Genomic DNA, 23,526 nt, shown 5'->3' with positions numbered 1-23,526 from the left:
TCTTATAACTGCATTATTTATCATTCACTAATTTACATACATTTACAACACGTACATATATAAAAATTTTTTACATTAAAAATTATTATAATATAAATGAAGAAACACCTATTACTTATTACAATATATTTATGCTTATCGTATCTTTAAACTTTATTATCATATTTATACATATACATAAAGTATGTTGAATCTATATACACTTTGTACATATACGGGAGTGTAACTATTCTCTCATTACCACGAATTATTCCAATTTTTTTTAATTTTATTTATGACCTTCTTTACTTTATTTTGACTTTTAGAAATATTTACATTGTTTATAATCGTAAGCTTAAAATGTAATTACATTTTTTCTCTTGAAATATAGTAAAATCGTTGTTAATACAGGGTATTATAAATAGCATAAACCGTTTCATTTAGGCTTGCATCGTTAAATATTCCATTAATATTGATAGTACATATTATTAAAAATCGTGTCATCTTTTAAATTACAATATTTTGTTTAAATATAGTAAATAGTTTAAGCCAAAATGTCTATGTGTACATATTATTGACAATTTCAAAATAATATTTTAAAAAATTCTTGGCATTATTACAAAAATAAAAGATTCTTAAATTATTATATTTCTTTTTTTCTCTTTATAAGACGGTATTAGCATCATTTATTTCCCTGCGGATTTTGTATATTCAAGAAGGAGTAAAAAAAAACTATTTATATTTGTAATCACTTTCATATTTTTTGTTTTTTTTTTTATTAATCATGCACTGATAATAAAATTATAAGAGTAAAAAGTTTAAGTGAAATAAAACAAGAAAAAATCAAGTCCAATCTTATGGACGGCACTTAAGTGTTTTTTTCGAATTTTTATTATTTTTTTTTTTTGTCTTATGAGACGTGATTGCATAAAAACGGCAGTGGTCAAGTCTCGTTCAACATGCACACACGCGCCCATAGTAAATAAAACATGGACAATATTATCGATAATGAATGATTTCAATATCTCATTTCACACAAATTTCATTCATAATAGAAATTGATTACAAAGGACTGTGTTTATCACAGTGATGGTATTGAATGTAGTAACTTTTGCCACAATAGCAAAGTTACAGTGATTTTTTTTTTACTATATTTGTTGCAGTTTAATAAAAATTAAAGATTTCTTACTAAACAAATCAGTTTGTTTATTACAGACATAGCAATGAAAAAAATTAAATGTATCAATTTAAAAAAAAGTGCAAAGTATGGTTTATTCTTAACTAATATACAATAAACATCAAAGTTATTCATTAAGAATAACTTATTAATTATTAATAAGAAAAAATAAGAAAATATCAGTCAAATATCACAACTCCACAACATCATCAGCAACAACAACATCAACAACAATAATAATAACAATTTATGATGATGATATTGTGAAGAGCCATTTATGATAATGTTTTATTTTATTCTAATACGTAAAGTAATTCACATTAGTTTTCTTTTTATAATTTTTTATAATCTTATACATTTTCAGTATGTATATCGTTTCAATTATTTGTCAAATTATATAGCTTAGTGCTCATATAAATCAATGTAAACAGAACGTTTTCAATTTTTCAGTAAAATCAAAATTAATATACTTACTTTCCGTAAATTATTTTTTTTTCCACGTTAAATCGTTCTCCTTTTTAATTTCAACTTCCTTCTTCATATCATACACCTTATCTTTAGCTGTTTCTAACACTGTAAGTGAATCCTTTACAGCATGATATACGATATTTTTAATTTGTAGTTTGTCTTCGTGATTAGTATGAGTATCAGAAAGTGCACGAAATTCTTGAGTTAAATGGAAACAGTGTGATACATTTTCTGGTGAAACAAAATCTTCGGCAACTTTAATACAATTGTGAAGATTTCGTACTTGATGTGGAGCACCAGCTGGTACAAATACTGCATCACCTAAGCACTGGACTATAGCATATCTAAAAACAAAAAAAAATAAATACATTAATATGATAAAATTCTTTTTCCATAAGTACATGAACAGTTGATTATTTACCCTTCGACTCCGTATTCACGGTAGAGTCTCTCACGTAGCGGCCCATCAAGATAACAACTTTGGTCGTGAATAGGATCATGATGCGGTTCCAGACGTGCTCCACGTTCTAAAGCTACGGCATTTAGTAGATCACGAATTTTATCAGCATCTCTAGCTGCATAAATGTGCCACAACGCTCCAGGTGCTTCACTACGATCTCGAACTCGTCGACGAGTTAAAATATCACAGCCTGCTTCATCGATAGCTCTTAAAGCTTCTTTAATGTGTTCATCACTATCACCGTCCTTTGGAATACCAACGTAAACCATAACATTCACAGCATCAGAAATATCTAAATGAAGATTAGTCGTTCCTTTATTAGGATACATAGCCGAACCATAGGCATTATACATTTTTGGACCTAAATCTGGCTTTACAAAACAGTCTGGAAGTCTACTAGCCAAATTCAATCGACCATAACGATGAGTATACTCTGAGAGTGGAAGTGCCTCCATTAGATTCATAAATCTTGATGGTAACAATTCAGCAAAATCATCACCAGGTGGCCAATCTTTAAGTTTTAAAAGCATTGGATTTCCTTTATCGTCCTTAAGTCTTTTTGTTAAATGTTCAAAACCTTCCCAAAATTTACGCATTGGTTGATGAGGTACTGTATGCCCAGTCATACAATTAATTAAGTCATTCTTTTCATCTCCAAAGTCACGAATAAATGAATCTGGATGCCATAGTTCCATATTAAGTGATTTAGAAACATCAGATACAATAACTGGTTGCCCTCGTTTCCATTGATCTTGAAATATCTTGTAATTGTTCATATTTTGAGGATCATTGAGCCTTAATAATTTACCATCACACAGCCAAGAATGCGGAACATTAGGATACAGACTTTTACTTTCAGTCAAAGTCATAATTCTAATAGGCAACGGTTCACGTCCTTTCTCCGTCCACTTATATCTTCTAACAAAATGCTTAAGTTCACACGGTGGCTTTCCCTTTACTGTTGCAGATGTTGCTGACGCTGTTGTAGCCTCTGCTGAATCATCAACTCCACTGTCCTCTCGATCTTTCTTAACTGTATGTTCAATGACACTTGATATTACTTCATCAAGTTTATCCATATTTGATTTTTTACCTGCTTTTGTTACATTATTAACAATAACACTATTCGCTGTAGACGAATTGACTTGATTGTTACTTCCTCCATTATTCGTAGGGGAATTAGATCTGGAATCATTGTTACCACTGCCACTACTTTTGCTTCGGCCACCATCACTATTAGCACCAGTATCAGATACTCCTGCACCTGCGATATTCCCATTTGATGATTTATGAGACGGACGAATTAAAAGTTCTCTAAGAGTGGAATAATTTCCATCATGATCTTCTTCATCTTCATCTGAGTCCGAAGATAAGATTTCTACTACTGCTTTATTTCTACTACTGCTGTCATTACAATCCTTATTATTATCTTGATTTTGAAGAGCAACATCCGCTAACCAATTAAGAGGTGAATTTTTGTCTTGTCCTCCACTGGCACCATCACTTCCTTTCTTTTCGCATATTGCTTTACTATTATTCACTCCAATATTTTTTTTGTCGTCATTCGTTACTACTATATCTTGATTTTCGCTTTTAATAAAATCTTTCAATGCTTCGTTAACAGGAATTTTCGATATCGATGATTCTGCTACTGAACAATTACAGTGTTGTGGAATACCCCATTCAGCTCTAACTTGATGTAACTGTTCGCCCAACACTGATAAACTATCTCCAGCAATTATCTGAGTGAGCATAAGTTTTTCAGGTGCATGAGTATGACGATTTGTACATAACAACCAAGAAAATTCATCACGATCTTTTCCACTCTCACCCCAGATTGTAACTGATCCATTTTTTCGTCCCTGCAAGAGGAAGTTTTCTTTTTATAATTTATATTTATTTTATTTAATGATAAAAATTAGTAATAAGTTGATTTTTCAGTGTTAAAAAGCTCAATTGTTTATCATGGTATATCACCAATAAAAAATTTTTCATCATAAAATCATTAAAGTGTAAAGAATATTGATTAATATTTAATTTGTTTGTGCCTTACCTTAAAGCAATCTATACACACTGCAAACCCACACTTAGCGCAGACCCAGTGATAATTGAAGAGTGTTGTTTCGCAAACGTCACACAATTCTCGAACACCTTGGACCACACGTTTCCATGCCACGGTACCGTCTACAATTCCATTTTCGGCTGTATATGTACGTGTTTATGTGTGACAGTGACAATCAGTCGATAATAATAAAGAAAAAAAAATAAATAAATAACATTAAAAATAATAATAATAATAATAATAATAATAATAATAATAATAATAAATAATTATAATAATGCATATAACGTTTACTTTTTAAAAAAACATGCCAATAATTAAAGTAATGTAGTGAAAAGTTTTATGCATGAAAAATTATAAAAATATATCAGTGTAGACAATAAAATAGCGTGAATAATTACCGTCTGCCATGTGCTCCGAAAGAGCTTCTTTTTCCTGTCGGACGAGATCGCAGAATTGGTCACCAACCTGGCAGATAAGTCGATATGCCATATCATAAGTCAAGTCCAGCCAATCACCAGAAACTTCTTTATTATCAACATGCATTTTCTCAGAATCTTTAAAATCATTTTTTTGATGATGATTTGACGGCAACCAAAGTGCTATGTCATCCTAGAAGAAGTATTATTTATTAGAATTAATTATTTATCATTTATAATTCAATTGCTTGAACATAATTTATTTGAAGTATGTACCTTTGATGCATCTTTGTGAGGATCACTGAAACCAGCAATTGCTAGTTGACCATTTTTCGTGTAACGTAATCGTCGAAATGCATAAAAGCGACAAAAAACTTTTTGATTTTTTAAACGTGATAAAGGACCCCTTGAATAATAACGACATTCTCGACATTTGGCTAGTTTAGGAGCAACCTCACAGCAAGCTAGATCTTGAAGCCAGCTATCACCGGTTTTTTTCAATTGTGATATAGGGGGTTTACAAAATGGATTATTTTTTCCATTGTTACTACTGTTACCACCACTACTTCCACCATTGCCGCTACTTCCTTCCCCATTACCTCGCCCATTATTATTACCACCACCAGTTTCATTACAACTTGGACTGTTTTCATTATTAGAACAATCATCTTTACGTTCTTTTTTTTGGCGAGGCTGTTGATCTTCACTGCCACCTCCAACATCATTTCCTTTGGAATTCTTAGGCCTTCGACCTCGCTTCCTAGGTTCCTTTGGAGTATTGATATTGTTACTTATGTTGCTTCCTGATTAAGTAAAAAATTTTTATAAATATTTTAGAAGATAAATGGAGTGTATCAAGTCATCAAATCAAATGATATGAAAGCTAACCATTGCCTATAAGGTTATTTGAATTAGTTGTTGAATTTTTTTTTGTAGTAGACTGAACGGCTGAAGATGAACACAGTTGTTCACTAGCAGTATCACTAGTTGCTGAGCCAATTTCACTTTCATTACTAGAATCACCACCACTTCCCCCACCAGTCCCATCCATTCCTGATCCCATTTGTTGTCGCTGTTGCTTATCGTCTTTTTTTCGTCTCTGTTCTTCCACAGCTGCCTGTTGTTTTCGCAGCAATACAGCTCCTTTTTTACGTTTTACCTACCACAATTGATAGATTATTAAGTAGTCAGTAAGTTCATGCATTTTTATTACAGCATATACATTTTTTGAATTATAAAAATAACAATACTCACTAAAATAACTGAATAAAAAATGACTACCACTTCTACTACATCATACTACCATTACAATCAAATATAAAACCAAATTTCCAAAGGTTTCTCAAATGACTACTTTTTCAGTGGTCTATGGTGGTAGAAGTAAGGTTAAGTAACCGGAATTTTTTTCTCAACGACGCCGAAAACTATCATACTTTACTACTACGCAGTTATTTATATTATTACAATTTTTCTTTTTAAAATAACTAGAATATTTATAATTACTCACTACTTTTGATTAATTCCTTTATTTGAATTAATCAAACAAATTCTGAGGCAGTTCAAGTGCACTGACGCAATCAAACACAATGAATACACGCTCTAATTCATAATACATCACTGGACTATACATACCGTACACTATGTGCTATACATAATTTTGTGTACGTGCACGCGAACATGTCGTAATGGCGCATCATTGTTAAGGCGGAAAAATTCAAATATACCTGACGCCATATACAAAATAACTATTATTATATCTATTATATAATATGAATGTATATAATATTATTAAGTTAGCATACAAAATATATCTTTGATAACTATCAGTTAATAAAAAAAAATATTTTCTTACTCAACCTGGATAACTTTGATCACTCAAATGTACACTTTTTTTTTAATCTCATTAAATAACTGTATTTATAGTATGAAGTAAAACTTTCTTGCAATAATTAATTGAATTCCTTCAAGATTATGTTTAAGTTAGAAAGTAATGATTTATAATTAGAAAAAAAAATTTATCGTCAAGAATTGGAAGTAAAAGTGCACTTGGATACTTATTTTTGGAATAATTATTGATTTGGAATTACAAAGGAATAATTGGACTGTTATTTAATGTCAATATAACTCTGAAAATTAATTATAATTAACTGAATTCTTGAAACATTACAGTATTGTATAATAATGTAATTTAAAAATAATCATTGACAATTAAAAAAGTAGTCTAATGAGTCAAGGTTAACCAGGTTGACTTTACCCTCATGCTTTATTTATCAAGATAATTCTCTTATTAAGATAAAATTGTTTCCAACACATAGCTTCTAACTCATAAATCATGAAAAATTCTATAATACACAAACTACTTGCAAATAAAACAATTAATATTTATTAATCAAAATATTTAAAAACTTCATAACAGCAATTAGGAATTTACGTATCATTATTTGTATTAATAGATACCTTGGATGGTGGTTTTCTTTTGGATGGTGATTTCCGCTCGACATCACTACTAGATGAATCTTCTTGAAAATGATTTTTTATACTATTTTCTTCAATGGTATGACCATTATTTAATTCTTTATTTGTTGATTTTTTTCCTGCTTTACCTCCAGTACTTTTATTTTTATTTTGACTATTATTTGTCATGCTTCCAGAGTTTTCAGTTGAATGAAACCCACTCGAAGGAGTGCTAGCTGTAGCAGTCGTTGTTGACGTTGTCATTGAAGTTGTAGTTGTTACCATTAATGAACTTGTCGTTGATGCTGTTGTCACAGTCGTAGTCGTTGTTGTTAATGATGTTAAGGCGGTTATTTTACTAGACTCTGGTATGTTTACATTTGCACCAAGAGAATTCGAACTAGCATTACTACTGTCATTATTAGTAACATTAATATTCGACAAATCATCATTGGTTGTACCATCCTCACCTGAATGTCTCTGAAGCCAAGCCTTTTTGAGCTTATGAACTGGATAATTAGTTCGACTTGGTGGTCTACTAACAGCAACAGATACAGGACTGTTAGATTTTTCAATATCAGTACTTGAACTATTGGACGTTGAATTTGTTGAAGTAGTAGACTCATTGACGGTCAGAGTAGGTACGGCAGTATATGTAACATTACTAGTAGAACTTTGTCCTACAGATGTAGTAAAATTTGTATTTCCGCTAGTAACCTCATTTTTAACTATTTTTGAACTTGGTGTTGATGCTAGAGAAACTACTGTATTTTCTTGTGCTGCTGTTTGATAATGATGATGATTAGATTGAGCAAATAATCCAGCATTATTATGAGCCGTAGAAGCTGGTGAAGTTGATGCTAATTGGGGTTCTTCTGTTCTACGCTTTTTAAATTCACCTGAAGAAATAGCTTGATTAGTATGATCGTTTGATGCTGATGCTTTACGTTTCGGTGAATCAGATCGTTCAACACCAAGATCTAACGGTTGAGTTTGAAAAGATATATTAGCTGATGCTAAAGATTGTGAGTCTTTATCCTGCTCTTTATCTCTTTCATCTAGTTGATTGTGATTACCAACATGTAAAGAGTATGGAACACTTGATTTGGATAAAGTTGGAGGTCCTAAAGGAGACGGAGATCCGTGAAGCATTTGATGCGGCGATGGAGGTAAAGGTGGTGGCGGTGGTGGTGGTTGTGATAATTTGGATACTGGTAAAGAACTCGAGTATCCTCGTGAATCATAAATAGATCGACTAGTATGCGCTGGAGGTGGCAGTGATGGGGGTGACGGTGATACTCCATGATGACGAGCCACTTGTTGCTGTTGTTGATGTTTTTCTTGTTGTTGATACGACGGACTCGAAATCTTTGAAGTAAGTGGTAAAGGTGCTAAGATAGAAGATTCTAAATTTCGACATACTGGAGTACCAGTCATAATACCAGATGTGGGCTTTCCATATATATGAGGTGGTGCAGGACTACTAACTTTAGGTTTGGAAGTCGTTTGTGTGGCATAGTGCGGTGTTGGAGAGACATTGGGTGGACGATGATGAAGATAAGAATGAGATGGTGACGGCGATGATGACGACAACGACGTTGATGACGAGACATAAGGTAAATCGGTTCTACTATTACTGAGATGTCGAGGTAGTGGTTGCTCTGATGCCGTAAGATGCGGTGCCGTTTGATGAGGTGACTGTGGTTGTCGGTTATGTACCGCCAAATGTGGAGAGTGGCTACTGCTCTGTGGACTTTGAAAAGGTCCAACTGCTGCTGCAGTAACGACAATAGCCGCTCTATGATGACTACTAGTTGGTGACAAACCTTTCATTTGAATATTACTGCTGTCCAAATTATGATGATGTAAACGATGATGATGAGGGCTTTGTGTAGGACTTCTGTATTCATATGCAACAGGTTTAAGTTGCGTTGACTGTACATTAGGATATGCCATCATTTTTGGACTAGAAGAATAAGGTATTTTTTGAGTATCTCCAGCACCATTTCTACTTTGCTGTTGATCATTTTTCACAATGACAGAATTTTTATGATCTGATGATATTAATGAATGATTAGATAACATTTCTTTATTATGATGCGGATGATGATGGTGATGATGCGAATGATGTTGAGGTTGAGACGGATGTTGTTGATGGTGGTGATAATGTTCACTTCGATCACTAAGATTGCCACCACTAATTGAATTTTTGCTTGATTTATGCTGATGATCATTATCAACTTTAATATCATGATCAGGTTCCTCATATTCTGCATACATTGATGGTGATGGCGGTCGCGCTGGCCACTCTTGTATAACGACACGAGACGATTCGCCAATATTTTGTGGCACTGCTATTCTCGAATATGCTGAGCGTGGTGGATCAGTGACTTTATTTAATACAGTTGAAGGTCGCAAAATCTAAAAATAATATTCTTATTGGAAAATTTAACCTAAGAATAAATAATCAAAAAAATTATAACTCACCGGCATAGGAGGAGGAGTAGAATAAAAAGTATTAGAGCCTCGTTTTAAATATTTTAAATTGTCATCTCTTGTTTCCATCACAATCCTATGAATTCTATCTGTCGGTGCAGCTGTTGTTACTACTAAATGTTCACGATCTTTTTCTCGTTGATCAACACGTTCTTCCCTTGTACCTTGTGATAAATTTTCTTCTCGTGTTTTCATTACAATCCTATGAATCCTGTCTGCCACTGTTCCTTGTATATCACGTTCACATTCCATTACTGGATCACGTTTCTCACGTTGCTCTTGTTGTTGATGTTGCTGTTGTTTTTGTTGTTGCAATTGTTGTGATTGAGCTAGTACGGAATGAGATGCTACACTAGAATGATGATGATGTCCATGTGAAGGAATATTTGATTGTGATGAAGGTGGTGGAGCTCCATGACTTCTGCTTCCATGTGGTGGTAATGGAATAATGCTATTCCAACCCAATGAAGCATACTGCATGTCTCTCTGGAAAAATAAAGTCAATTTTGAAAATTAAATTTCCATTGTTTCGATTAAATAAATTGATATATTATCATATATGTTAATGTCAAAATAAATTCTTGATAAATCTACTTTATAAAAAAATTTAGATATACAGTACGTCTACGACTGATCTAATCCACATCATTTCTGATAAGAATGGTAACACATTTCGATATATTATTACTATTATTAGCTTTTAATCCCCAGAGGATAAAAATTCGACAGTACTAATCAAAGTTTACGTAATTATCTCAATGAACATGTATTGGTTGATTTATAAAGAAAAAAAAAACCATATCTTATCATTCACATGCGAATATACAACTGACAATGCTAAAGCAAATAAAAGATAAGACGAGATAATGTTCAACGAATGAAATTGTAATGGAAATAAAAATAAGTTCCTCAAGACACAATTTAGATATTGAAAAAAATGTTAATACTCTACAATGTCATAAGAAATTAAAAGTTTTAAGATTAATAATTGTCATAAATTATTCATACTAACCTTTTGTTGTGCTAATCTTAGTGATTCCTCAAAATGCTTGTGCACTGCCTGTTCGGCAGCTCTTTGTTTTTCTAACTTCTCACGCTCCATTTTGACTTCCTTCTCTCGATCTCGCTTTATCTCTAATTCTGCACGTACTTCCATGTCTCCTCTTCGTTCACTGCAACATTCAAGTGATCATAGAAAATATTAATATTTTTCAGATTTTTATCTTTAATGATGAAATTTTTCATCTTAAAGGCATATATCAAAACTATGAGTCAGTAAATACTCACAATAAACATCTTTTATTAAATAATTATCTCGGTGTTGTTTAGAAAGATTTATAAAATTTATAATTATCAATGATGTAATTAGATTTTTAATTTCCCAGTTTATTTAATTAAATTTTAATGTTATAAATAGTGACGTTAATCTAATGAATATCCATTAGACATTTAATTGGGAGTAGAATATTTTCAAGTAAAAAAATATTACTTGACGTAAACAAAAAATTAAATGACTAATTTTGGAGTATCATAAATAATATTAATTATTATCTTTTAATTTACTCATTGTTTAAAGTCTCATATAAATTAAAAATAATATCAATTTGTAATTAAAATAAATCCAATATCAATAATCGATGATATTAAATAATTTATTAATACAAGTGCTGTAATCTCTGCATCTACTGCAAATATTTATTTTTTTTTTTTTACTTTCAACTTATGTTAATGTTTATGCAACCACAATTCCTCAACCTATTGAACTAATTACTTAATTAATTGATAGACATTTTAGCACAACATTTTTGTTTTATTTAAAGACTATTGATTTCAGTTATTTGAACAAAAATAATAGCTTAATAATTAATTACTTTCAATGAAAAAATTTTAATTATCATTGAATTAGTGACGAAAGAATATATAAAATTTCTAAGGATTGTCACGTACTAAAATATCAATAATTATCGCATGAAAACGAGCACATAGTGAAAGAGTAAAGAAATAAAGGTAATTAATGCTCTGATAAGATACTCGTTAACTATATAAATGTAAACAAAATACAAACTGACAAGTGTTATGCTATAATTACTGATACATATACGCTTCATACACATACTAATTAGATCTGAGTCATGAAAATATACGAATACAAAATCATATTATTGTCTTTGTATTAAAACAGACTTAAAGTTATTATCCAAGATACCCAAGTCCAGCAACAAATCACAAGGGGCAAAAAGAGCTAAGATAATAGTGATAACAGAAAAACTATTTCCACATTCATATAAATGAAAAAAATGTGTGATTGATGATGTACATAAATATTATATGAGTGGAGTGTGCTACGTAATTCAACGTTACTGTATCGTTATATGATTACAAAGCAAAGAAAAAAAATTCTTCACGAATAAATCATCGAGTTATCCAATTTTCATTACATATTCATCAGATACGTGTTACAGTTCTTTGTCTAGAATGTAGAGAGAGAATCAAGGATACATTGTGATGTCCTAGACCCTAGTATCCAAGTGAAAACTTACAGAGGAATGGTTGTGACAGAAGGATCGTAATGATACGGTTGTTGGTGATGAAGAATTTGAGCAGAGGACGAGTTGTTATAATGTTGAGTGAAACTTGTAGCTTGAGAAGGTGAACCAGCGGCTGTTGCTGTTGCTGTGGTTGTTACTGGTGTTGGTGCTGGTGCAGTTGCTGGCATCAAATTGTAGGGTTGATAAAGCAGCTGCGGCTGTGGCTGGCTGCCGCTAACAGCCAGTAAAAGTTGCGTCTGTCCCGTTTGATTATGGGGATGTGGGTTTCCCTGTGTGGCAGTCTGCGGACTTGCCGGAAGAACCGCCATTGCTGTCGCGCCACCACCTCCTAACACCGGTGGCATACTGCTCGTTCACTCGCTCTTATTATCACTGACTCATTATCATTCAGTATCATTATTTGAAGACACTTGATAAACATTGCTTAAAACTTGTTTAATACCTTGAAAATTAACTGTCACAAAGTTACATATACATATATTCAATAGACCAATATTAAATATATAAATGATGTGATTAATATCCTGGCTTGCACGTGCGCACACGTGTGTGTGTGTGTGTATATATATATATGTTTCTCTCTTTTTTTTTGTATCTTTTTTATTTTTACTTTTATTCTGTCCAGGTTAATGACCCATCGCCATTCTTAAGACGTTCACTGTTATTAAAACTCCTGTATCACTGTGCCATCTTTACCACTCACACTATATGCTTGTACACACTGTAGAGGTATAACGGATACTCCCCCTTTTATCTTTTTCTTGATGTGCCAGCACAACAAGAACACTGAACACCAAGAACTAAACACCAACACTCAGGACAATGTCAACTTGCCTTGGTCATTTACATTAATCTCCACTCACAGATTCACTTTAAAATTACGCATACATCACGTATTTATATTATTCCTGTCTTATTAATTATTACTCTTATTATTATCAATGTCTTGAATAAAGTAATAATGTAGATAGATACATAAATAAATAAATAAATAAATAATAAATATTCACTTACAACACAAGTGAAAGAAAAAAAAGATGAAAAAAAAAAAGAGAATAATTGTAATCTAGTATCCTTTGATGAAAAGTGAGTGTGGCTAATCACCGCCACAACTCAAATATACAGTCGTATACATACAGATATATATTCACAGCACAAGAAACAAAAGACCTTGGAACGTCTCTACGGTCTCTATCATTCGCCTACGTCGCTTTAGGGTCTTTACTAAATATTATAACAGTTTTATTAGCATCAAACGACTTGGTATCAATAACCATCAAATTATCAATACCCTAGACTGTCTCTAGCCACCACTTTAGTCTCACAATGTGTAATAATACGTATAAAAAAATAAATTCGAAATTGAGAAAAACGGCACTTTCACATAATGCCGTATAACGAAACCGCGGTGAAGGCCGCTACTCTACTGTGGTACCAACAAGAGCTTTTCCCCTACCATGATATCAGACTTTGGCCCTTTCCGCGCACCCGCATGAGTATTTACCCCTACTCTAACACAATTCCCCTCCTTATCCGTGACCAACCATCGTATTATAAGATGATTGCATCCTCTCCCCTCGAACCAACCTGCTTTTAACCCGACCACCCATTCTGTCATTCTCTTTCTTCAGACTCCAGTTATTTGCTCTCTTTCTTACTGTCTCTCTTGCTCGATGTCTCGCTCTCGCTCCTTCTCTGTGACCGAAGACGACTACCTACTATATATATATATATATGAGTGCATGATGATCAACTACTAACATAAACTAACACTTAGCCACAATTCTCACCGCAAAAAATACTTGGTCTTCAGTGTTAAAAGTGACTACGAATAATGGATAACCTTTAGTAGATGTTGGATTTATGATTAGGTACCAAAAAGGTGGATAATCACAAAGATAAATATTTTACGCAATGTGTCATATTATAATTTTTTATGGAGTTTTACGTAGTGCAATAAAGTGTAAACAATAATTGTGTTATGTTCTAAATAAATAATGAAATTATTATTATTATTTTCTATTTTTGTCAACACTAATTGATAAAAAATATATATTTTTTTTTCTATTTTTTGTGGTCATATTAAATACTAAGAAAATTTGTGATGTTGTGAACAGATTAAAAAAAATGTGGTAAATCTAAAAAAAAACATTTTTCTCAGCATGTGACGTTTGAAATTTCAAACCAAAATAAAAACACGTGTTCAAATTTTTGGCTACGATCATTTAAAGAGGTTGAAAACGTTATTACTGTAAGAAGTGAAGTATCTTAATTTAGACACTGTGTTAAATATGGCCATGAGGTTAATAGAATTATTTATCAATATTTCCGTAAAAAGATAGTGACAAATAAATAACAATGACAAACTATATACATCATAATCAATTAAACTATTTCCTTTATATATAAAAATAACTACAAAAATTAAATATAACTTTAGAACATTAATAATCATCAGACCTTCATAAATAAATTAATTCATCATACTAACAAAAATGTCTCATTTAAAAAAAAAAAAACAACACCCATATTTATTATCAGCAAATCTGAGAGAGTTGTAAAGCAAGTTAAAAATGTAAATTTTGAATACAAGTTTGTTAATGATGAATAAATAAATTAGTTATAAATATTTCATTATTTACTTCCGTTAATAAATATAAAAAGTGAAGAATGTCTTTCTCACAAGAAAAAAATTATTTACCATTTAAAGATTTAAATTACAATGTAAATAACAATCTCCCCTTTAATAAATGAAATTAACAAAAGCAACACTTTCATGGGTTATAAATCACCCAAGTAATAAAAGTCAACTAATAATAAAATAAACTATAAAAAATGATTGCAAATATAAAATACAAAAATTAAACTTAATAATTATATACATATAAATAAACCAGTATTTAAACTAGCAACCAATAACCAGTTTTAAATTTTCCATCAAGAAAGTTTAAATAAAATTCTGAATATCCAATGATTAATAAATAAAAAAATAAAATAAAAATTCAATTGTTCAGTAATGAATGCATAAAACCAATGTACAAGAGCTATAAAGATTAAAAGACATTCGAGAGTACGAGTTAATTAAAATGTAACCTTTAACGTTTAGTGTTGGTGTAGAAGGTACAACCTACTAGACAGATAATACTTAAAATTCAGTTTATTACCAGACATGATGGGTGGGATATACATAGTAACTAGGATTTTCTCGTAAATAGTGGAAGATTGTATTACAGAATAAATGCAAGTAGTATGGTACCTAGGCCACTTGCAAAGTAGCATGGTAGCTATGATATAAGGTAGTGGGGATATAGAGGAGGTCAAAGGCCTTGTAAGCGTCATACTCTTAATACACGTGCACAATCAACTGAACAACTGCTACCTCTTCCCTATATGTGTATCTATTACAGTACTATACCCTATATATATATACATACACCCATGTAATGTATATATTATATACATGCACTGATAACTGGCCACCTTTTCGCAGATGATAGCATTCGTCTAGCCAGTTTTCTAATCATTCCAACTTGTTCTCCACTGTATATTAGTTATTCCTGATATTATGATCATATTACACTCTATGGGTGCTTGGCAATCGGTTATTTTATTATTACACGTGAATGTTGATAATTCTATATGATTAGTCCAAGTATCAGATGTTTTTGAAGAGAAGCTAGATATAGATAAAATAAAAACAATTATTATTACAATTGATTTGAATAATGATGACTTATTTTGACCTTCTGATATTTATATTTCTATTTAATAACTTGAGTGAAGCTGTTGAAGAATTAGACCAGGTGTGTTGAATATATCCTGAGTCAATGAAAAGTAATTTAGTCTCAACTACTAAATTCAAATCAAGATATTTTTATTTCCCCCTTCATGGTAATTGTTCATGTAATCATGTTAAATATGTCATACAAGTATGTGTGTTATAAATATGTCAAGAAATTGTATAATGCTTTAAGTAGAAGGCTGTTGGTCATGGCACAATAAGTGTATCACACTTGTACATGAGTAATTTAATTGCACATGTAATATAGAACACATAAATCTCTATACTATATCACAGTATTTTAATTATTAGTATGTCGACAATTCACACACAAGGTTCTATAATGATGTTACTTACGTGTTTTAATTATATGTCTGTTTAGAATTACCAACAAATCAACAGTGTATTGTTATCGTCATCTATTATTATTACTTTCTCTCTGTGTGTAACTTAAAAAACTTTTATCACATTATTAATGAAATCATTACAGTTAAATCACTGTTATTATTTACTAATATATCCATTAAACTTTAGAAAATTAATTTATTCATTAGAATAAAATAGAAAGCAATTCTAGTCATATTAAAACCATAAAATAGAATGAGTTGAAAGTTTTTTGACCCTCATGAAGTCTCGAAACTTTCAGTTTGGAATAAATGTTTAAATTCTCGAAATAACTTTGGAAAATTTATCTATTAATTTAATAAACTCTGTTAGACAAAAGTTCAACAAACAAATGAATAAATACTTTGAATAAATTTAAACTAATTAAAAGTCATAATTACTTCATTTTGATAATTATCTATATTTCATTTTTAATTAATTATATATATATGTATATAAAAATAATATAAATTCATTCATAAACTTCATTGTTCTTTGTTTACTCTCAGGTGATTTAATTTTGAAAGACTAAGTAACTTTAAAAAATTCTAATCCTTTTCAATTCAAGTTTTGCAAGTATATTACTCATGTAGCTACAATGTACCAACAATATATTTCAATGTTATAAAATGTTTATTAATTGCATCATATGAGTATGATAGGCATGTAGACACTACACTATTCATAATAATAATATAATACAATACAATGTAACTTTGTATTTCGCAACTTAAGTTATTCAAAATACGGGACGTATGCTTTAATAAAAGGGTTCATCGGAAGATAAAGATGCTATAAGTCTTGCAGAATAAGTGAGAAAGTGAGCGGGATAAGAGGAGAAAGAGGAAGAAGAGGAAGGGATATACGAGAAAACAAGATAAAGTGAATAAAAAGGAATATTAAAATGATAAAAAAAAAAAAAAGTTGGAGCAACACAGGCGGTGAAAAAACCGGTTTGACAGGTTGGTGCTACCATTTACTTGCATGTAGCACCTACCTACATTCATATGTATATACACATATGTATTAAATAAAAAAAAAAAAAAAAACGTTAATGTAGGAATACGAATTATTTTGGAGCAACTGTATATTTGTGTTCGATAGATTATTTATTAAGTTCTACCTATGATTGATTTAAACTTAGACAAAGTATCATTAAAATTGTTTTTAACCCAATTAAAAGTTGACATAAATATTTTCAGTAAATAAGTTCCACTTTAAATGATATAAAATATTTTGTTTTAATCATTAATAAGTATTAATTGATTATGTATATTTTATATTGATTAAATTGAAAATATTTTAAAATCCAGTCTTAGAAAAGTTATATTGATTATTTATTAATCTCTTATGTCAAAACATAGATCTGTGTATACAGTTAGTCAGATGTTTGATCAAATAAAATGACAGCAACCATTTTATATTTTTATCGTTCGTCCTAATTTCGAACGTCAATCATTAATTCAAGAGTTGCATTTTTATTTCATAGTATTACACTAAAAAAAAATACTGCGATTGAATAAATCAAATTAAAGCCAATAGAAATTTAATTGAAATATGATGGAAAATTTTTAATACTTATACACAAGAAATTTGAATCTAAATTTATATTTAATCGATTCAATTTTAAATGGTTAAAATGAGATTTTAAAATCTCTCATTTTCTCAATGAATATATAAATAATAATTAAATGTTTGTCCAATAATAATTTAAATGAATATTTATCAAATAAAGTTGTATCACGTTAAATGTAATAATATCATTTTGAATCGGTTGAGTATTTCATTCAGCATAAATATAAAATAGTATTCTATTCCATAAATGTAAATAAAACACTCACCGCATCATTTTTTCTCGTTCTTGAATTACTTCATTGTGTAAGTTTGTTGTCCGTGGCAAACCTGAAGTAGCAAGAAGATTATTGGACAATGGTGAACGAAATCTTGGTGGTTTCCATACCATCATGTCTGACGTAATGGTTGAAGAATGTTGATGACTAGACACTGAGTTTTGATAACAAACTGGTGTTGAATTCACTGGTAACGTTTCTCCAATTGATCCTTGTGAAGGATATGCCATCATAAGTGATGAATGTTGAACACTATTGACATGCCAAATTTTAGCTGGAGTTGTTGTTGATGTTGTAACAACAGGAGTAGTGGAAGGTAATGATAGTACGGTGGTATTTGTTGTCGTGGTCGTGGTATCTTCAGCACTAAGAGTTGAACCACGGCTTCCACTTCGCTCGTCTCCAGAACCAGCTGTACTTCTTAATGAACTTAACCCACTATCTGAACTACTATCCCCGTATGTAGTGCCTCGAGCGTTATTGCCAGTGATAATTCCAAAAGCTGCAGAATTGACATTTTTATTGGCCTCCACCTCCATGAGGTGGTGGGCCTCATCATGATGCGATTGATTTATCTGATGATTTGTTAAAGATAATTTTTCAGATACTTCTAGCGTATTTGATTGTGGCAGATTATAAGAATGTTGTCGATATTTAGTCAGTTCCAATGGATATTTATTAGGACTACTTATTGGTAAATTATAGTTGTGTTGGTGATACGATGTATATTGCTGTGGTTGTTGATGATATCGGAAATTATGCTGCTGCTGCTGCTGATATTGATAATGAGCTCGAGGCGAAGTTGTAGCAACAGTTGTTATTGAAGATGATGACAAAGCAGGCTTATGTATTTTCTCCACTAAAATTACTGGACTTTCATTGTCCTCATTACGCTTTCGATCTTCATCGTAGAGCAGCAGGCTTTGCCTTCCCGGCCCACCTGCTGCACTCAAAGAATTCAGTCTGTCCAGCACGGGGCCGTTTTAATAATGATGTAATGATTGAAGCAACTCACCGATTTATTATAGCTTGCTGTTTTATATTTTAGTACGTTTAATTATTTTTAGTCAATACAGTCTCTTGTTACTTTGTACATATAATAATTATAGTTAAATACATCTAATTGCTATGGCCCACTAATTTGGCTTATAAATAACTTGTCTAGTTAGTTAGTATCCTTCAGATAATTTTTTTTTTTACCAACTATCTTTTTCTTCATCAATCTTCTTTTTAATTATTTTTCACTCTCCAAAATGTCAACAAGTTTCCTCATACCTGGAATAAATAAAAAAATAAATATTAATTTATTTCAATAATTTTTTTCAGTAATCAAACATTATTCTAGTAAATGAAAAATAATTGTTTCTATTAATTACTACAACTATGTATTTATTGACTAAAAAAAAAAAAAGTTTGTAATGTCAAATATGATGATTCACTAGATATATTTATACCCAAGATTGAAGTGTGAGAAGAGTTGAAAAAAAAATTTTTTGAGAATTTCCGCGACGTACGACTGACCCGGTGCAGGAAAAAAAAAATATTTATGAAGGGAGTAAAAATAAAGAATATAAGATTAGATTATAAAAAAAAAAAGCATTGATTTCAACAAACTAGTAGAACTGGTTTTGTAAATAAGATCAGATATAACCGGTTCTATTAAACCATCTTTTCTCTTCTTATCATTATTATCCCTACTGTCATTACTATGGGAAGGTGCATTCTAATTTGTCTTTCCTAATAATCATCAATGAATTAAGATACACAACAAAGAAAAAAAAAAAGTACACAGTCACATTCACAAATTATCTCAATACTTCAAACCAATGAATCTCATATATGTAATCACTCACTTTTTTTTTTTAACAGAACAAAACAAAAAATATTTTTAAACAAATATATATTATTATCATTCCTTAGTTAAGTAAAAAGCATGATTCAATCACTTTAATTTACATTCAAGCTAACTAGAATAAATACGAATGATAAAATAATCTCACTCCATTCACGCCACGTGGGTCACCCATAATTTAACTTAGTGTAATCTTTTTCTCCACTGTAAAGTATAACCTGAGCGTAAAATACGATGAAACACGAGTAAAAAAGAATAAATCTTAAAATAAAATTTAAACAGTTGTACAACAGTTTGTTCCAAAATGATATATGTCGACAGATTAATTAAAATTGAAGAACAGTTTTAAATTTGATTATGTCATATGATGAACCTCTAAAGGCCAATAAGAAAATCAGACCATGCTTTTGTGATCGATTATCATGACTTTTTGAAGAAAAGAGAAAAGAATAAAGAAACAAGCATAAGAACCATACAGTCTTTTATTATTTGTATAGAGGACCGGTTCACGATTCTTCGAAACATTTATTCCAACTGGTGCTCTTTCAGTCTCTTTCTTGTCTTCTTCTCTTTTTATTTGGCCTACGACTAAAAGAAGATGAATATATATGTGTATCTCAACAGAGCTTGTAGCTTGTACACTGCACTACGATTTCGTTTAACTCTCCCTGCTTGTTATTCGTTGAAATTCACCCGCTTTCTATGATAAATATGTATTCACTCTTTGTGTATATTTGTTTTCATTTCATTCAATTTAGAAACACAGACTGGCAATTTTTTTTATTTCCTGTTAAATGCTCATATAATAAAGCATAATACATAAAACATTACTTTTGTATTCGTGATCAAATCTGTCAATTAACTGATAAATTTATTTATTTTATCACATAACTACTCCATTTATAATAAATACTGATAAACATTCATATTGATTCAAAGTTAATTTTAACTCACGTTTGTTTTCTTTATCCTTCTTTAGTATTATCTGTCTGCTCGTTAGATGACTGTAAACTCTTTTATTATTATATCCAGAGAGGGTCAACGAGGGTCACTCGTTCCTTATTATCTTTTCTAATATATATCTGGCTAATATAATACTCAGTTTAGCTGTGATGATATACACTACATAACACTCGTAAACCACCAGCAATATTATATCCAGTTGGTGAATAACACTACACTTGTAATTCCATGATCTACCACTATATATTTTATATTCCTTTCCATATACACACATATATTGCCTTATAATGACTTTCGTATTTAAATTATCATTTCTTTTTCTCTTTATTTACTCGCTCAACTTTTTGCTGTATTTTAAATTTTAATATTCACTAGCATTTTATGTATTCATTCCACATTACACAAACAAAAATACCCACATGCATAATTAACATAATCATTTATATATATATAAGTTAGTAAGTGAATATAATAATATCTTTATACTTTATTAAATTTAATAGACACTTATAAAATAATAGCATAGGAAAATATATATCTCAAGTTTTTAATTCAATTAATTAGTCTTGAAACTGTTCAGACATTAACGTCTATTGATCCAACCAATAATAATTAAATAATTATTATGCACATAAAATTCTAAATTTGCACTCACTAATTCAATTATCACTGTTAATGTAATACCTCACACTTAACGAACACATAGATATTTTTTATTTTTAAAATAATCATTGATTTAATGACTTAATCGAAGATATTTTAAATCAGTAGACGGTGAATTGCACTGATAAATAGATGAAAGTAATATAACACTAGCCACAGGTTAATTTACTCTCCATTGTATTTACTAGACATACGTTTATTCATGATAATTGTATCTGTTAAAAATACTTTAATATTATTAATTAGATTGTTTCTTTGTTCTTTTTTTAATGACACAAATCGAATGATTTAGTTAAATCATAACGAACGGAAAAATTTGGATTGAATACCAACCACGATTGAGTGTAACATATAATCTGATCGCAGTGCTGCCGTCTACTGGAACAGACTAAATTCGTGAAAGCTTCTGAAAGGAGAATCTGAGAAGTGAAATTGCGTTGATTTTTTTTTAAGTCGTTATTACGTCGATCAGCGCCTCTTTTACAATAAAGTCTCACGAAACTACTTCATCATTATTTGTTGGTAAAGAGATTATGAATAAATGAATAGTCATTAAATAGCTATTATTACTCTAGATAATTAATTCAATACTACTTATAGTACTATCTTTAATCAATTATCGTAATCATTTCCCTGAAGAAAAATACATAAATGTATAGATAGATTCTAGGAAAGATAAATACACGTGCCTTGAAATAATTCCAAAAACAAATCTAGAAGAATTTATCTTCTTGCTGATATCATTACATTATTTACACATCCCAGCAAATGGGGGAGTGTTTCGGATATGCTATTTGCTTCCTTGCGCAATACAACACGCGGGATAATAAACGAGCGAATCAATACAGCTACCAACTATGCTCTTGCATTCATATGTATATAATCATGCCAGCTGCAACTTGACATTTCTCGGATATTAGGCACTAAGTAAATTATTTTACCCTGTGCTTTGTTTGACATTCAATAATGCTTCACTAATGGCCATCTCCATCAATAAAATGTGATTTTTCAAAGGGCTGTGATATCAATTGTGTTTATTGTTTTGTTTTATTAAATTTTCCAGGAAGGGTCATAAAAGATATGAGATATTGAATGGCATATTCATTTGTTGATTGATCAAAATTTTATTAGTTCACTAAATAATTATTTCAAAATTAGTATATAATGAAATTTGATGATAAATGATTTATCATGATAGTTTAGAAGGTAATTCAAAATTGTTAATAATAATTTTAAGTGTTAGGTTTTTAAGAACAATTTTTAATGTTTATTTTAATAACATTACCGGCAAATTTTAATGATTTGTGTATTTATATGAATTAAATATTGATACAGGAATAATAATTGTTGACATTTTTCAATAGTAATTTGTGATAATACTTACTATTGTGATCTGAAGATAATCAATTAGTAGGAAATAGAACGGTAATTAAGTAATTAATATTCGTAGTTTTTACTCATACATGAATATCATATATAATGAGTGATACATTAACTATCTAAACGACTGTACTATCATGTGAACTAAAACACATTTTGATTCCACTGTACACTATTTGTCACAAAGTTAATACGTTTTTACATATTATCAAGTATGTAACTTGGTTAATAGTTTTTATTGTATGATCAATAAGAAAGATATTAATTAAGTTTTGCGATTATTATCATAACTTGTATGAATATACGTAGAAATATCTATATGGGTATAAGTTGATGATAATAAATGCGTTTGCACACGTTACAATTAATATATATTATTTATAATAGCTTTAAGAAATACGTCTTAATTTATTTTCACAAAAATTTTAAGTCTTTAAACGTTATTAATAGTAAAATTTATGCGTGTCACGGAAAAGAATTTCACATTACTGACATGCTTCCGCCTAGAGTCGATCCGCCATTTTCGGAAAGAATTCTATAGTTGAGTCTTAAGTTATAGTTTGTTCTTCAATAAAATATATATATATAT

The 23,526-nt window shown here is 30.3% G+C and overlaps 1 protein-coding gene, 1 long non-coding RNA gene and 1 other non-coding gene across 5 annotated transcripts; all 3 read right to left on the bottom strand.

Annotated features, from left to right (window-relative positions):
- Positions 1 to 128: 128 nt before the first annotated feature.
- Positions 129 to 19,061, bottom strand: Kdm3 (Lysine demethylase 3). 3 transcript variants are annotated; one of them, XM_035082385.1, is made up of 10 exons: positions 18,071 to 19,061; positions 10,528 to 10,687; positions 9,507 to 10,001; positions 7,023 to 9,440; positions 5,454 to 5,724; positions 4,842 to 5,368; positions 4,548 to 4,758; positions 4,138 to 4,286; positions 2,046 to 3,946; positions 129 to 1,968 (listed from the first exon to the last, which is right to left on the bottom strand). In XM_035082385.1, exons 1-10 carry the CDS (start codon positions 18,616 to 18,618, stop codon positions 1,641 to 1,643), a joined length of 7,008 nt encoding a protein of 2,335 aa, XP_034938276.1. In that variant the 5' UTR covers positions 18,619 to 19,061; the 3' UTR covers positions 129 to 1,640. The 3 variants fall into 3 exon arrangements, with proteins under 3 accessions (XP_034938276.1, XP_034938275.1, XP_034938277.1); XM_035082384.1 differs by having other exon boundaries at positions 4,138 to 4,268; positions 18,071 to 18,758; XM_035082386.1 differs by lacking the exon at positions 18,071 to 19,061 and adding an exon at positions 12,056 to 13,531.
- On the bottom strand, positions 4,016 to 4,087 carry LOC118066406 (small nucleolar RNA SNORD36). The gene has a single exon (XR_004690248.1). It is a non-coding gene; the product is annotated as a small nucleolar RNA SNORD36 (small nucleolar RNA).
- A 215-nt stretch (positions 19,062 to 19,276) lies between the features above and the next one.
- Positions 19,277 to 23,458, bottom strand: LOC118066405 (uncharacterized). Its single transcript, XR_004690247.1, has 2 exons — positions 22,942 to 23,458; positions 19,277 to 19,354 (listed from the first exon to the last, which is right to left on the bottom strand). It is a non-coding gene; the product is annotated as an uncharacterized lncRNA (long non-coding RNA).
- Positions 23,459 to 23,526: the final 68 nt, after the last annotated feature.

The sequence above is a fragment of the Chelonus insularis genome, unplaced genomic scaffold, assembly GCF_013357705.1.
Source record: "Chelonus insularis isolate UGA/USDA-ARS -01 unplaced genomic scaffold, ASM1335770v1 contig_342_pilon, whole genome shotgun sequence".
Taxonomy (NCBI): domain Eukaryota; kingdom Metazoa; phylum Arthropoda; class Insecta; order Hymenoptera; family Braconidae; genus Chelonus; species Chelonus insularis.
Note: the sequence above shows the minus strand (reverse complement) of the source record. Positions and strands in the feature narration are given on the sequence as shown.

What these genes read in the sequence shown, in the direction of transcription:
- Kdm3 (XM_035082385.1), bottom strand. Translation starts at nt 18,618, where the DNA reads ATGGAGGTGGAGGCCAATAAAAATGTCAATTCTGCAGCTTTTGGAATT. An exon ending in AAATAACCTTATAGGCAATG is followed by an intron (nt 5,369 to 5,453) that starts GTTAGCTTTCAT and finishes TTACTTAATCAG; the next exon opens with GAAGCAACATAAGTAACAAT. An exon ending in CTCACAAAGATGCATCAAAG is followed by an intron (nt 4,759 to 4,841) that starts GTACATACTTCA and finishes TACTTCTTCTAG; the next exon opens with GATGACATAGCACTTTGGTT.